At 34.8% G+C, this 15232-nt stretch overlaps 1 protein-coding gene across 2 annotated transcripts; it reads right to left on the bottom strand.

The window, feature by feature from the left end:
- Window positions 1-662: 662 nt before the first annotated feature.
- Window positions 663-5690, bottom strand: LOC116144816. 2 transcript variants are annotated; one of them, XM_031430243.1, is made up of 7 exons: window positions 5557-5690; window positions 4149-4416; window positions 3928-3983; window positions 3750-3828; window positions 3523-3661; window positions 2602-2715; window positions 1343-1534 (listed from the first exon to the last, which is right to left on the bottom strand). In XM_031430243.1, the coding sequence occupies exons 2-7, from the start codon at window positions 4313-4315 to the stop codon at window positions 1343-1345; spliced, it is 747 nt and encodes a 248-aa protein (XP_031286103.1). In that variant the 5' UTR covers window positions 4316-4416; window positions 5557-5690. The 2 variants fall into 2 exon arrangements, with proteins under 2 accessions (XP_031286104.1, XP_031286103.1); XM_031430244.1 differs by lacking the exon at window positions 5557-5690 and having other exon boundaries at window positions 663-1534; window positions 4149-4315.
- Window positions 5691-15232: the final 9542 nt, after the last annotated feature.

Below are 15232 nucleotides of genomic sequence, written 5' to 3'. Positions count from 1 at the left end.
ACAAAACCAATTATTAAATAAGCACCACTCCATCTACAAATTTAGTGAGACCTTATTTATTACCAGTAGTACTATCAGTAACTCAACTCAAGATTTAGCTTCACCTTCAGTGAGGATTGTTTGGCGAGAGAGAATGCTACACTTCACCGTTGAACACGCTGCATGCTTGCTTCATATTTTCAATGTTTGATGTTAATTCTTCATCTTAGTTACAAAACAAGAAAACTGGGTTTCCCCCCAACGCAATTGCAGCGTCGAAGAAACCACCCCTTGTGGCTTGATGTGATGGAGTGAAGGATGGATTGAAGAGTTAAAAGACCAAGGGGTCTTGGGGTGAAGCTGTAATAACGGCAAGGGGTGGCCATCAATTACCATACCTAAAAAAAAAAAAAAAAAAAAAAATTGTCCGCGTCGTAGAGAACAAAACTGTCCCAAAACTTTACTACTAACACAAAAAATCTTATTGTAACAACTCTGTTCGAACTACTGGATCATAGTTTAGTTAATCTCTAGAGTGTAACGAGATCAAGTTACTTCAGTATTGTATTAAAATACTTTATTATGAATTGCAGTTATATATGATTAGGGTTCAGTTTGATATTTGTATTGATCAAGATACATTGTTGTAACTTTCAAAAGTAGGGTAGAAATGTAGAGTCAATTCTAAATAGGATTGGTCTTGTTATAGGACATCATAATTCATTATGAACTGAACAATTGAAGAATACATGAATTCAAAGAGCACCTGTGTCTGTCTCTATCAACTATCACAGAAGTCATTATTGTCTTACAGTTTTGAATAGATTGTACTTGCTCAATTAAATGAATGCGAGGTCTTTTTCTGCAGAAACTATTTATGATACAAAGAAGATAAATACTCACCAAACCTTCTCATTTTTCTGAGGTCATCTCAGGGTACTGCTTTGCGGTGTATGTATCGTTGCCTCATAAATCTCTCGTGTAAGTAATTATTATTTATGGGAATATATTGTCACCCCTTTATTCTTCAGAGAAGTATTGCTTCTCTTTTTATTGTTCATTAACTTAAAATTCTGTTGTCTACAGAAACTACCAAGTTCTTGGTTTATGCTGGTGAACATATAATAGCTACGTAAGTTCTACACTGAAAAGAGAATAACATCCCCGAAAGCTGAACAATGGTTGAAATGTTCAACGGTACGTCGAAGGCTGCACGATAACAGCTCCTGCTCCTTTCTACTTTAAGCGATTCCAGTAGCATGCGAGGAAACCACAGCCATGTTGGTCTTTACACATAAGCTGCAGCTCTAATTTCTCCGCCAAAAAAAAATGAATAATGAGGGATTGATGCGAGATATATACATTACTCCAGAAGCTTGTTACAAGTTCCTACACCAACAGCTGCAGCAAGATGCCAAGCAGCATGAAGGAAGGGAGTCTGAGGAAAGACATCATCTGCAATGAAAAAAACACCACCCAGCAATGATGATAGCTTATGCACGTTGTGCGTCATCCTCAAGTTTGGATCTTTCAATGCTCTTTTTGCAAATGCAACCTGAATTCAATAAGTAACAAAAAAGTTATCACAGTGAAATAACAGCTTGAGCTCATCAAGTCACTCAACTATGCTTTATGCGAGTCTCCATCAGAAGTTCAGAAAGGAAGTTTTCGTAAGAGATGCTAGATTTCAGTCAGCATGACATGGCATGTGAAACAAATTGCATGAACTGAAAAACCATGTCAAACAGGTCAGAAGTTCAAAAGTTTTCTGTTTCCAAGCTTTCATCCGTAGGTCTCGTATAATTGCAGCAGGTTACTACCTCTTTAAAGTAACTATTTGTCCTGTTTTATTAATAATCATGTTGTGAGTTACTTCATTAGTCGGTACAGTACGAGTTGTCGAAGAGTCTTAAATTGAAATTCAGCTATTCGTTTTTGCAAAAGTTATAGCTAGCCTATAACAGATAGTGGCCAACAATAATACAGCCAAAATGGATCAAGTGATACAAAGATTGTACAGCTTGAAAACTAAAGCTCTACTAGAATGAAGTTCTAGAGTAGTTGATATTCCCAACAAAACCCAGATTGCTGAAATTTTAAAAGCATAAGGAATATAATTAATTTTGTATATCCCTTGTAAGATTGATTAATTTAGAGCGCACCCACAAAAATAGTTTTTGAAAACCATGGGTGTGCTTTTAAATTAAGTACTGGCACATGAAAGACTATGAAGTTAATCCAAGGAATATCTTAAAAGACAGAATATCTCAAACGGGTGGATAAGACTTTGAAGTTCATATAATTCACGAATCCTTATCATGTAGCAGTAAGGATTTTAAAGATTAGCAGTTTTTATGAAGCTTTATGAATTAAGCCACACAGACCAAGGGAAGATCACATAAGTTCTCATACTTCTATATATGTTAATGAATATGCAAAAGATAATTAGGATAGAACTAGTGAAACCACTAAATGAAGAGAGATCCCACCTCCATGTACTGGGTTTTGTAATTCAAACATGAAGATTTTTCACACACCCAAAAAAAAAAAAGAAAAAAAAAAAAGAAATAAGGTTGATTGTAGAAAAAGCCATAAAAAGTGGAGTTAAAAACAGCTACTTACCTCCATCATTCCAGTGTGGACGGCTGAAACCATCAGAGGTTGGATAGGTAGTAACAATGCAGATGCTGCCATAAGCATCTTTGGGTTTTCATCTCTGAGGGCCCTTGAGAGACACTGCAACAAACGTTCTTCAATTATAAGTTAATGTGTTTGAGAGAGAAATAACAAGACTCGAAAAAAACAAAAGCAGGTGGACTAATCTTATACTGTGGAAGTTTTACAGCAAGATTAACTTAGGTTCACCAATTTCTCATCATTTTGCCGCTAACTTGGCTAGTAATATTCAGAAACCTAAAAGCGTAGGAAAACTAGAAGACAGAGAATCAACAATGAGATGTCTTATAACTAAATAGTTCTTCGTTCAAGGTAAGGTATTTAAATCCTGCAGCTAAATGCTCTGCTTGGATTGGCTCAGGCTACAAAACATCATGAGAAACATCAGATTACTACCATCATTATGAAAACTCTTGCTCAATCAATTAAGGTCATCTTAACAGAGGAACTGAGAGTTAGCTAACTACTAGCTAGGTCCTCCAGACGGATGAACATATTAGGGAGAATTTTGATCATATAACTAAAACATGAAGCAAAGAGTGAAGTAATTCTGAAATTCCAGGCGATGGAAGTTTAACTACTAAAATGAACAAAATAATTCAAAAGTAGCTACTTTTCAAGGTACTGAATGCTGAGAAGTCAAAAAATCAAGGCAAAAAAACAGGTTTAGTGAAGATACAGAGTATTTTAATGGCAAAATAAGAAAAAAAAAAAAAAAAAAAGGATAATAAGCTAAAGCACTCATTAGTCTTGCCAGGGGGGAAAATGCAAAGAGATGAGAAGAAACATCAAAGAAACTCCATTAACGGTAATAGAGAGACGCAGGGATATAGATGGTACAACTAATATGAATCAGTTTTGACTTACCACTGTTGCTGTGGCAATCATTGTATAGTCAGCCCATCTCAAATACCTCCTCAGTCTTCCCCTTGAGGAGTGATACATACTTGAAGCTAACCCAACTCCAATTAATGAATTTGCGTACATTTTAGTATTCAGATTCTTCCTTTATCAAGAGTAAAGTAAGAGATCAGTACAAACAGAAATATAAGATTGGGATTGCACTTAACAAGAAAATTACAGTGGAGTACCACCTTGGGGCCTGAATTCCAAGAGCAATAAATGGTAGTGATGTTAGTACATTGGCAAATCTTTCTAAAAGATTCTGATCACCTGAAAAGAGAAAAAAATGGTTGAAACATACAGAGATTTTGAACTAGAGATTGGAATGCATACCACGAAAATAGGAGAAAATGTTGTATTGTATAATACCTTGAATACAACAGTGAACAGGCCTCAAACATGCTGGTCTTTGCTGCCATACTCGTCTGGAGAACATGTAAGAAGTAAGTAAATGTGGATGCCATCACACAAATTTTGCAATCATGTGATTATTTATACGTATTGGTCTTTGTTGCCATGCTTGTCTGGGGAACATGTAAGAAGCAATACTTAAAACATACATATTCGTGGACAAGTTTCTTTTCACTTACTGCATTAACAGAAGTTGGCTCGCTCCTAAGGTGGAACTTTCACAAGTAGAATCGAACTCCCCATTTTGATCAATCTCGTGATGTGCAAAAGGTGAATGAGGTACCACGTGCACCCCATGCAGACCCTCTAGGGCTTTACTGTTGTTGGATGCACTCTGTGGCCACATAAGCAATTTAGCTACAAGTCAAATGCTTTTTACTGCCAGCAACACCTTGCTGGCGTTGGTCGAAAGTAGTCTGCCAGAAGCAATTAGTGTTCTGCTCAATTCTACATCACCACCAAACAAAGCATAAAATATTATCCACATTAGAATGGTTAAACCAAATCTGATTGAAATTCGCTAAAAAGGTTGCCGCTTAGAGAAGTGCATCGTGAGAAAGTTTCTGAATCCAAACATCTCATAACTTCATCTTGATCTAACATTTTAAAATAATTTTATTCTGAAAATCAAATAGGTCAACAAATGCAGTATATGTTAACAACATCTTCACAAATTTAAATCCCCATTTGCATACAATCAAAGGCATATACTTCCCACTAGCTTGTGGTACCAGCACATGAGCTCGACCTAGAAAATATTAAATTAATTTAACAATCAAGCTCGAACTCTATATATACAACATGGGAGTTATGGCGAATTTGATAGGCAAGTAGCCAAGTACAGTGGTTAAAAGAAGGAGATTCATTCGCCCATCCTTAGGTTTGAATGGGCAAAATGACAAAATCCATAAAAACTATTCGAGAAGCTTTACATGAGCTCCTAACAAAGGGGAAAGTTGTGAACATCAACCGAGTTGCCCCGAAAAAAATGTCAGTTATTTTGCAGCTAAAGCCTTCTAGGATTTGCACTAAAGATATGAGATTATGTTACAGAGGAAAACAATCTATCTTTTTCTCAAACCTTGGCAGAAAAATTAGAGCTTAAGAAACAAAATGGCCTTATTCTGTCTTGCTCTTAGGTTTACTTTAACAAATAAAACAAAAGTGAATCAACGACGAGATAATAGCTAGGTGCATCAAAGAATTTAGATAATCCAAGTGTCTGATTAAACATTGGTTTTGGATAAGCACTTTGGACAAAAGAGCAGCAGAGCCTCAAAGAGACTTCAACCCAAAAACAAATGTCTTTGATTAATTACTTAACAGACCAGAAAAATTTCAAGACGCTTCAAGCAAACCCATTTCATTTCTTTGGTCAGCTTCTCAGAAACATTCACAAAAACAAGAACTGGTTCAGATTATAAAGCAGAAATTTCAGATTTCTCCCCCAAATATTCAAGTGAAATTCACCAGAACAACATTAAATCTCAACTGGGCTCTTTAGAAACAAACCAAAAAGGCAAAAAAACAAATAAGAAATTAACACATGCATGCCACTGAAGAACGAAAGAAAGAGAGGGAAAGTACCTGAATGAGCTGAACTTGAAGTTGATAAATCATAAAATAATAGGAGGAGAAATTACAAGGAAGAAGGTGGTTGAGTTTCGGTTATAAGACAATAAAATAGAGAGAGAATAAGAAACAAAGATGCGCATGTGTCACGAATCTTCTCCATTCACTGTGCGCATATTCTTTTTATCAAATCAAAATTCGCCATTAAGACTATTTGTGTTCACCCAAATGTTGACTATTTTACCACTCTTGTCTGAACTTTGACTTTTCAAAACCTTTATTAGATTGCTATAGATGATCGCACTAATCATAAGTTAGGATTTTATTAGGAGGATTTTAATTTATTTATCCATATTTTTAAACCACGTAATTTTATCTTATCTTTATTCTTGGAATTTAACACTTAATTATATCAATTATTTATACATCAGCATTTACATTAACTATAAAAAAATATTAATCTTTTTTATTATATGATTAATACGATGTTGAAACATAAAATAATGTTATTTCTTAATATGTAAAATTGAATCAATCATTAGGTTGTTCTAAATTATTGATTTAATCTTACATATAATGAAGTAACGGCACTCATAATACTATAACTATTTTAGGCTTAATAAAACATTTATATTCAAGATGATATATACAATGATGATATTATTGTTATTATTATTATTATTATTATATTTTTTAGGATGTTAATTTTATGATTGTAATGTATTAAATTAGAAAGTTAGAAAGCAAAAATAGTATATTATTTACTAAAATTAACTATTTTTACAAAAAAAATTTAAAAGTAATATTACATTCTATATAGAATTATTACATCGTTCTCTGAATCATTATTTCAATTATAAAAGGTCACATTACTAGGACCAAAATTTCATTACTAGGACCAAAATTTTAGAATATGCCTTAGAATATGACTTTTTCTTCTTGTTTTTTAGTTTGTTTACAACTGGAAAGTAGTAATTTAAATTGGGCCGCACAAGATGTGGAGTTAGTTTTATGACCCAGAAATTTTCAGCCCAATAATGCTATGTTATATGGGCTTAATCTGGATCCAAAAAGCTAAAGAAAATGGTACTGACGTGTGACTTCCAACTGAATAAATCCTTCGAGTCTAGAAAGAAAGTTTAATTAGATTACTTCATAATTTTGACAGCATATATAGAAAGGTAATCCAATCGCAAAATGCAGAAAATGCAAACTTATATTATAAACTCTGTTAGAACTAGTTACAATATGGAATCCACTGTACTGTTAACTTCACAAAGATTATCTGGATTAAGCTAGTAAAAGAAGAGATGGCGAGGATGAGAGAAAATGCTGGATAATCTTATTTTATGAGTAATGTTACGGACACCGAAATTTTACACCGAATTTTTATACCGAAGAACATGGCAACCAGTCAGATGTGATCACGCTAGAGTCTTTCGTGAATGAACTGTCGTTCAACATTTATGGACGCTCGTCCATATTTAATGGACTTCCATTCATATTATATAGACGGGCGTCTGTCTAAAAAATTTTAAAAGAAAAATAATGAATGCCCGTCCAAAAAATTTTAAAAAATTTTATTTTTTTAAAAACAAAAGCAGTGGATGGGCGTCCCTCTTAGATGGACGCCTGTCCATTAGATAGGGAAATGTTGACCGGCCAACTTGAAATGTTGATGTGGCTTGTGGGATATGAAGCTTATCCATTAGTTGTGAAGACTGAAGAAGGGTCTAATGTTACTATTGATGTCGTCAGAGTTGTGAAGAAGAAGAAGATTACTTTTCTCCTTCTCGCGTCTTCTCATTTCAAGAAACAAAGTCAGCTCCTCGTCTCTTTCTTTCATCACCATCTCACTTGTTTCCTTCTATTTTCTTCTTCTAAACTCCAATTTCTATTTACTTTCATCACCTCTGTTCGTTGATCTGGTTCTTCGATGGTGGTGGTGGTCGTAGCAGTGATTATTGCATCAGAAATAATATTCTGCCATGGAAAAAAAAGTGAAGAACCAGGTGCCATGAAAATAAAGTAAAGAAACAGGTGATTAAATAGGAAAATGGATGGGCGTCCATCTAAGAGGACGCCTGTCCATAAATTTTTTTTTTTTTTTTTATTTAAGTAATGGATGGGCGTCCATCTAATAAGGGCACCCATCCATAATATATGGACGAGCGTCCATGATTTTTGTTTTCAAATTTTTTTCGTTTAAATTATGGACGGGCGTCCATTATAGGTAGACAGTCGTCCATATAATATGGATGAGAGTCCATTTAAAATGAGCGACTGTCCAATAATAATGGATGACCGTTCATTCGCGGAATATTTGTTAACGTGATACGTGACTCGTGTGATTCAGTAGACACATCATTTAGTGTAAAAATTCGGTACAAAACATCAGTGTCCGTAGCATTTTTCCTTATTTTATACCATCATTATAAAATAAATGACTGATTGTATCAGAGAAAAGAGGGAATTGAAGCAGGGCAAACAGGGTGGCAGTAATACAAGCTACTAAAGCAAATGGAATAGCTACTGATGAAGAGTCATCACCAAGAACAATGAAAAGAGTGGCTCCAAATGCTGCCATCATGGCAGCAATAGAGATAAAAAAGGCTGCGAGCCCTATTATCAATCTGTTTGGTAATGAGTGTAGGAAACCTTCTTCTGCATAGCGCGAAGTGAGAATGGACAAGATCATTAATATTGCAGTGGCAGAGCAGAATAGTGCCAATGCCTCTGATACTGCAACAACAAGAAATGATACTTGATGTAGAAAAATAGGCTTACCTGTAGGATTGTTATTGTCACTAGACACGGTGAAGGCCGCAGCTAACATCACAGTGGCAATAAGCATTGTAACAAGCATACATGAAGATGCAATGTCTTTCATCCACTTTTCTCCCTCTCACAAAAGTTTCTCACGCTTCTCTGAAAACAAGATATGAGGTGTTTTCCTGGCTGAATTTTTGGACTCTCTATAAGATGGTTGGACAACCTTTTCAACTTCCTGTAACTCAAAGTAAATTATACTAAGATTCAAACCTGGAAACTAATGGTAATAACAATAATAAACCTGGTGGAGTAGAATCAAAATCAACAAAGTGCAAGCTTAGTAGCTGAGCATATATTAACCTTGAACCAATGCAACTCTCATCGAAGTTGCAAAACTGCACTAGAATCTATTTTGAGTCGATCAGGAGGTGCTAGCTTTCCAGCTAGATGCAACATGTTATTCTTGTTGTCATCTTTATACGTTACTATTAGATATTTATGAGCACCGATGACATGTATGAGAGTAAAAGTACTTTCTTGTCTATGAACCACCGCAGTATGAAATATGCTTTGATTGGGATAATCAACCTTCCAAATAAGGTCAGGACACATTCTAATCAGCACAGTTATGAACTCAACATTCCCCATTTCCACAGTAGTAAACAACAAACGAGAAAGTTTCCTAATTAGTTCTCCAATTTTTGAGTTATTTAGAAATGACACCAGTTTCCAAAGTCGTTTCACCAATTCATAGGCTTAGAGATGTGTTGGCTTTCTGTTAAGGACTGCTCTTATACTTGGCACTGACGCGACAAAGAACCATCACTTGGAGGTGTTTTTCTCAAAATTCATATAATCTAGTGTATAATAATCATGTAAAGAACAATATGCTACTATAAGAAGAATGTTAAAACCATAAGAATGGCCAGTAATGGAGTTACTAACATGAGTAAATGCACCTCTGCCAAATTCCAAGTTGACTCCCACTTACAAATGCCAAAGGTTTTCTTGCCAATACAGGAAGAGCCGTCTCTCCATTTTCATCCCTAGCTATAGTTAATTCAGGATGATGCTGAATTAAGTTCAACGCCACATCTAGCAAATTAACATGAGATTCTCATTAAAGTCTGTTCTTCAAAGAGATAAAGTGTTGCAACATTATCTTTAAACCAAACAGTGAATCAGATTTTACAAAACTAGAGAAAGATACCGAGAAGGAAAAGGGTAAGTTACCATAAAGGCCAGTGTTGATGATAGCAAAAAAAATTTTGTTTCGATCTTCTTCTTTTAGATCAATGTCCTTGGTAATAGAATAAAGATACCAGACTATTTCTCTCTGGCCTAACAGAGCAGCCATACACAATGGTGTTGCTTCCTTACTACCTCGGATTGATGGCAACTTTTTGTTCTTATTAACAATCACATCTTTTTTCTTCCAGATGCAGCAGCAAAACACAGAGCTTTTTCCCAACCTTATTCTACAGTGCTAGGTCATTAGGTGTCATAATGTTCACAAGCTCCTGAACGGATGTAGTATATTAGCATGTCTAGCTCCAACAGCAATGTGAAGAGCAATTTCCTGATTCCTAGTTATCCTAGCAGACACTGCTTGTGGATTCAACATCAAAAATGCTTTTGCATATTCCCAGTCACCTTTAGGCGCTGTAAGATGCAAGGAAATATAAGTAGTAAAGCGATTCCTTTCTACCTCCCCTTTCAAAAGTTTTAGGAACACCACAAGTACCAAGTTACAGAAAATACCTAAGTTCACTTTATGGCATATAAATAAATGTTAACACACCAGAAGCTGCCCATGACCGGAGACATTGTGGGAAACTTATATAAGACTTTTGGAGTTATGCTGACATCAGAGCATATAGCTATGCTTGTATCATCCTTCCTAGAAGATTTGGTGGAAATCACAACAGATTTGATTGCTGGAAAAACATGTTGAATGGAAAGGCCCTTTTGGGAATTGGGATCGTATGTGATGATGGAAGGTTGTTCATCATCATCCTCTTCAACTAGTAGAGAAAGTGCCAAAACCCAAAGTAAGAGCGTGAGAATATAGTATATAGTAAGATTTGTGAAATTATTGACAAATTCAACAATAATTTCTTGTACTATTTGTATTTTGAAGAACCATACTTGTCAATTTTAGGAAAAAAGTCATTCAAATTAGAGTCTTTATCAATAGATCAAATGGTAATAGAAACCCGATTGCCGCGATATTCAGCGGGATTCAAAATTGAAAATTATCTGGTTCAAAAATGGGTTTGATGAAAAAATGCATCAAGACGTTATAGCAAATGGATTAATAGAAGTATATTGTATGCATGTATTTGTACTTAATAATAAACTATTTTCATTTTCTACATATGGTCAAGTTCAGTAGTTTGAGACAGCACAAAAGAAACCATTACACAAAGTAGATTATGTAATTGAATGGTTCTGGGTATGTTAATTACCTTTAGTTGTTAGTTATCAGCTCAGAAGCAAAGCCTGAAATCCCAACTATGAAAATAGCTCAAGCAACAAAATTTAATATTAAAACTGATAGCTAGAAATAGATTTTGCACAAACATATAATAAAATTTTAGTAATAAATAATAATAATGTGAAAGAAATTATAGTAACATAAAGTTAATGATGATGGAATATTGTATCATTGAGCTATGGTTAAATGAAGCAAGAAAAGAAAAAGAATTACCTTGGAGAGAGCAGTACATGATGAAATGTATGCAAAATTATTCTCAGCTAATTTTCTGAGTAAATGAGCATGGACATGTTGTGAGAGTTTATAGAATATTGAAAGTCAGTCAGGCAGAAAAGGAAAGTAATGAGAAAGAGATATAGGTTAGAGAACTTGGCATGCATGCACTCAAAAGTCAAGATTTAAACACGTGATGGATCTTTTCCAGAATTGACAAATATGTAACTTATTATAACTGGTTTAGTAATTTTGGATGTTTGATACACTATAACAAAAATGGCCTAAGGTAACATTGGACAATAGCACTTTTCCTTAAAGTGTTACCGTAGACTATCTATAGTAACACTTGATGTTAAAATATTACGATAACAATTTTTATATGTAACACTTTAACTTTTTGTAACATATTTTATATTAATGGTAACTTTTCTTCTTAAATGTTATGGAAAATATATCTACGGTAGTATTTTTAAAGTGTTACAATAAACCTAATAATATAGTAACTTTTTTATAATGTTACCATATAATCAAAATACAGTAACATTTTATAAGTGTTACCACAAACCCAATTATTTACCGGAAAACAAAATATTATTCCCGCCAATATGAAATGAGGTTGATTTTGTCTCATTTTTATTGTTTAGGGGTCAAATTTACTATTTGGGCTTTACTTTGTTACATTTCATTCATATAGGGACCAAACAAATGTTTTTACAAATAGTATAAAAGGAAGATAGAAGGTTAAATGCAAAGCCAAAAATGTCCACCCATCTTCATCCATTTTCTGGAGACCGTCCAACTTCCACCTTTGACGACCATTTTCCTTCTCCAATGGCTGGCCGTCATCACGTAAGACCTTCATGGATTCCAACGACCATTAAGCTTCCTCCATCTGTGACCATTCATCTTCTCGATGACTTTAATTTCTTAGTTTTTTGGCAACTTCTAGACATCCTAGGGGTTGGTCCATAGTCCCTAAGGTCCGATCCACCTTCCGTAAGCTTGGTTGACTCGAAATCTCACTTGAAAAAGCCATTTCATTGTCTTGACTCTTCACCTTAATTCTTGGTGTGATTTCGTCACTTTTTGGTGTCGTTTTGTCTCCCAAGTGTTGAAGTTGTCCACCACTTCAACAATAAGGGGTCACACATACACATTCGGGAGTCTCGTTGCCCAGTCAATGGGTAGGGGTGCAGGGGATAGCGCGTCTCGGCCCATAGGCAATTTGCGTGTATTGAAATAATATTGATTTCATTAAATTAAAATATTGTAACACTTAAAAGTTTTACTAAATAAAAATATAATAACAAATTTTATTTTCCTAAACTTTAACCGAGAAAAAATTTGTCTACCTGCCAAACAAAATTCCAAAAGATACCAAATACCTTATTCACTCATTTTCTCCAATTCACGCCACTTTTTCAATTTTGCTTCTTTACTAAAATTTCAGCTCCAAGCTTCTTTCTAACACAATTTTCGTTATGTCAATGAAGTCACCCTACACTTAAAGCATTTTCAACTCATCCAACCTACTCATTGAAACAAAATACCCTACACTTAATCATCTTCATTCAGTAAAAATCTAGTGAAAATCATTGGTTTCATCAAAATTTTAGCTTAAAATTCCAATACCCATAACCTATTGAACCCTAAATGGAAGCCCTCATCTTTTAAAAGGCAAATCAGTGAAGCTGCGGTTCAGGTGAATCATTTTCTTGCATTTTTTCTCTGCATTTTTGCTAAGCTACGGTTCAGGCAAATCAATGATTTGATTTCTATAATGATCGAACTGTTTGAATGAATCATTGTGGTGCTTAATAAGATTGATTTATTCTTTTTGGGTGCTGAAAGTTGTTTTACTTAACATTAAACTAAACTTAGTGTTATGAATCATTGTGGTTCTCTTTTCTGCTTTTTGTTTTGGAAAGTTAAGTGCTTTTGGAAAATCCTACATGTCTAACACAAAATCTTAGATTTCTAAGCTTGCAAAACTGCAGAGTGCAGTTTGCAAAACTGCAAGTTGCAATTTGCAAACTGCAGTCTGTATTTTTGCAGGCCATTATTAACAAGGCCACAATGGCAGCAAGCACAAAAGAGAGCAGTAAAAAGTAGATTCATCAGGTTTTAATCCTTCAGCTATTATCTCCTTAAACATTTTGAAGGCCTCTAATTACTGTATTGTATCAACAATATTCCTTTCCAGCATAGTCTCAAAAACACAAATCCCCAAGTCCATGAACAAAGTTTTCAGTTGTCTACCATCACCATATGTTGCTTTTATACGATCACAACAATGTGGAAATTGCACATGATTCATATAACATGCCATATGCTACAAATAGTTTTAATTTTTTGATTTTCGTCCTCAGCCTAGAATGATGGAGATGCAACTGTTAATGAGAATTATACAATTAAATGTTGTTTGTGTATGTTAAATACATATATACAGAATGGATTCTCCTTTCTCTCTAGTTGGGGTCAATTTGATTAACTAAAGTATCATACTGGCCTTTTGTTCTTTATGTTTTTTTTTTTTTTTTTTTTTTTTATATTCTCAGCCAATAGTTGACATCAAGACAGTGTTATCTCGACTAATGGATAGGTTGTCAAATTTTGCTGCTTCAAGTACAGATGTGAGTTATCTATATGCTCTTTTTTGCATGTTATGCTATCACAAGTTGTTGATTATGGTTATTCCTTCAGGTGTTACCTGAGTTTTTGCAAGTAGAAGCTTTTGCTAAGTAGTTGATTTAGAGATGAAATGTAAACCTAATGAGCTGAAAAGAAACAGAGCAAGTGAAGAAGAAGACTGAAATTTTCGTTTTTTTCTTATTGAAAGCTTTCACTGTTTACAAGCCTTTTATAATACAAGGCAAGGGTAAATCAGTAAATCAAACTACTTTAATATTCTAATATCCTCCCTTAAACAAAACTTCTATCAGTAATAACTGTTACCAACTACTCTAATATCCACCCTTGAATCAAGCATCAATTCCTTGCTGTACCATTCACTGGCTGCCTTTGTGGAGCTGACAAGCAATTGGTCAATAGGTAGTAATTGGTCTACAGGTTTGCACCAGAATATACAAACTGTCNGGCGAAGACATTTTCTTCGTCGGGGCGAAGCTTCTTCCTCAGTTCTGAAATTACAGAACTGCCACTCCGCTTGTTTCATCGTTTGATTCTTCGATTCTCGGTGCTCTTCCTTGGAAACAAGCTTCCTTGTGCTTTATCCTGCTCCGGAACTCTCCTATCTTCTGAGATCCGCTAAATTCTGAGTCAAAGATATCCAATTTTGTTCTTATTTGCTCAAAATGACCATTTTAACCTGAAATACGAAAAGCAACGAATTAAGGAACAATTCAGGTAAAAATGCACTAGAAAGTACCTGAAATCCGACAAAAATGTATAATGAAAAGTGTATAATTTACGGATTATCATGTGATCATGTAGGTCCACCGTGGATTAGCCATGAGCCGGTTTTGGATGAATCTGGAAACCTGTCTGAAGGCCCAATGACTATGGTAAACATCTAGCAATGTGCCATAGTCCCTAAACCACGATGAAGAAATACCTCATCAAACCCTTTTCAGATCATATGTATCATGCAGGTAAAGTCCCTCCATTGATATATCCTGATCGAGTACGGATTCATGGAATGTCAAAATCCTAAACTTGATCTTCTACCAAATCATCGATCAATATGTCCGGAACTTGTCATTACAAACTTGCTTTCGTATGACTAATAATAGACTCTAGCCAGAGATTCTGATTTTTTACATTTGTCGACGTTCATCTAGGAACTCAAATCCGAATGGAGTTAGCGATACTCCTAATCCTATATTTCCGAGTCAATGAATCTCTTCTTGACCATCGTTTGTTTCCGCATATGAACAACGCATGACCAAATAGGCTTTATCATATGAAACATGATTAGTCTCATACTTATACACTGTATGAACCATATGCATCCATATCGGATCTGATTACAATGTCTCAAGTCAAAGGACTACATCATGCACTGATATAACCAAACGATAAATCATTGACTGCATGCTTTTCCAAGTGATTTGTCATTATTCGGTCACGTTCGAAAAATAATTCACCAACCGCTAATCCATACTAATGCCCCAGTGACATGACTATCATCGTCATCCGTACTTATATCAACTCATGATATCTTTCAGAAGCATCCAGTATGCCTAC

The sequence above is a fragment of the Pistacia vera genome, unplaced genomic scaffold (assembly GCF_008641045.1).
Source record: "Pistacia vera cultivar Batoury unplaced genomic scaffold, PisVer_v2 Contig457, whole genome shotgun sequence".
NCBI lineage: Eukaryota > Viridiplantae > Streptophyta > Magnoliopsida > Sapindales > Anacardiaceae > Pistacia > Pistacia vera.
This window is presented reverse-complemented; position numbering and strand designations above follow the sequence as displayed.

Coding starts and splice junctions, on each gene's coding strand:
- LOC116144816 (XM_031430243.1), bottom strand. CDS start 4,315: ATGTGGCCACAGAGTGCATCCAACAACAGTAAAGCCCTAGAGGGTCTG. Junction 2,716..3,522: donor TGATTGCCACAGCAACAGTG/GTAAGTCAAAAC, acceptor CGTTTGTTGCAG/TGTCTCTCAAGGGCCCTCAG. Junction 1,535..2,601: donor TCCACACTGGAATGATGGAG/GTAAGTAGCTGT, acceptor TATTGAATTCAG/GTTGCATTTGCAAAAAGAGC.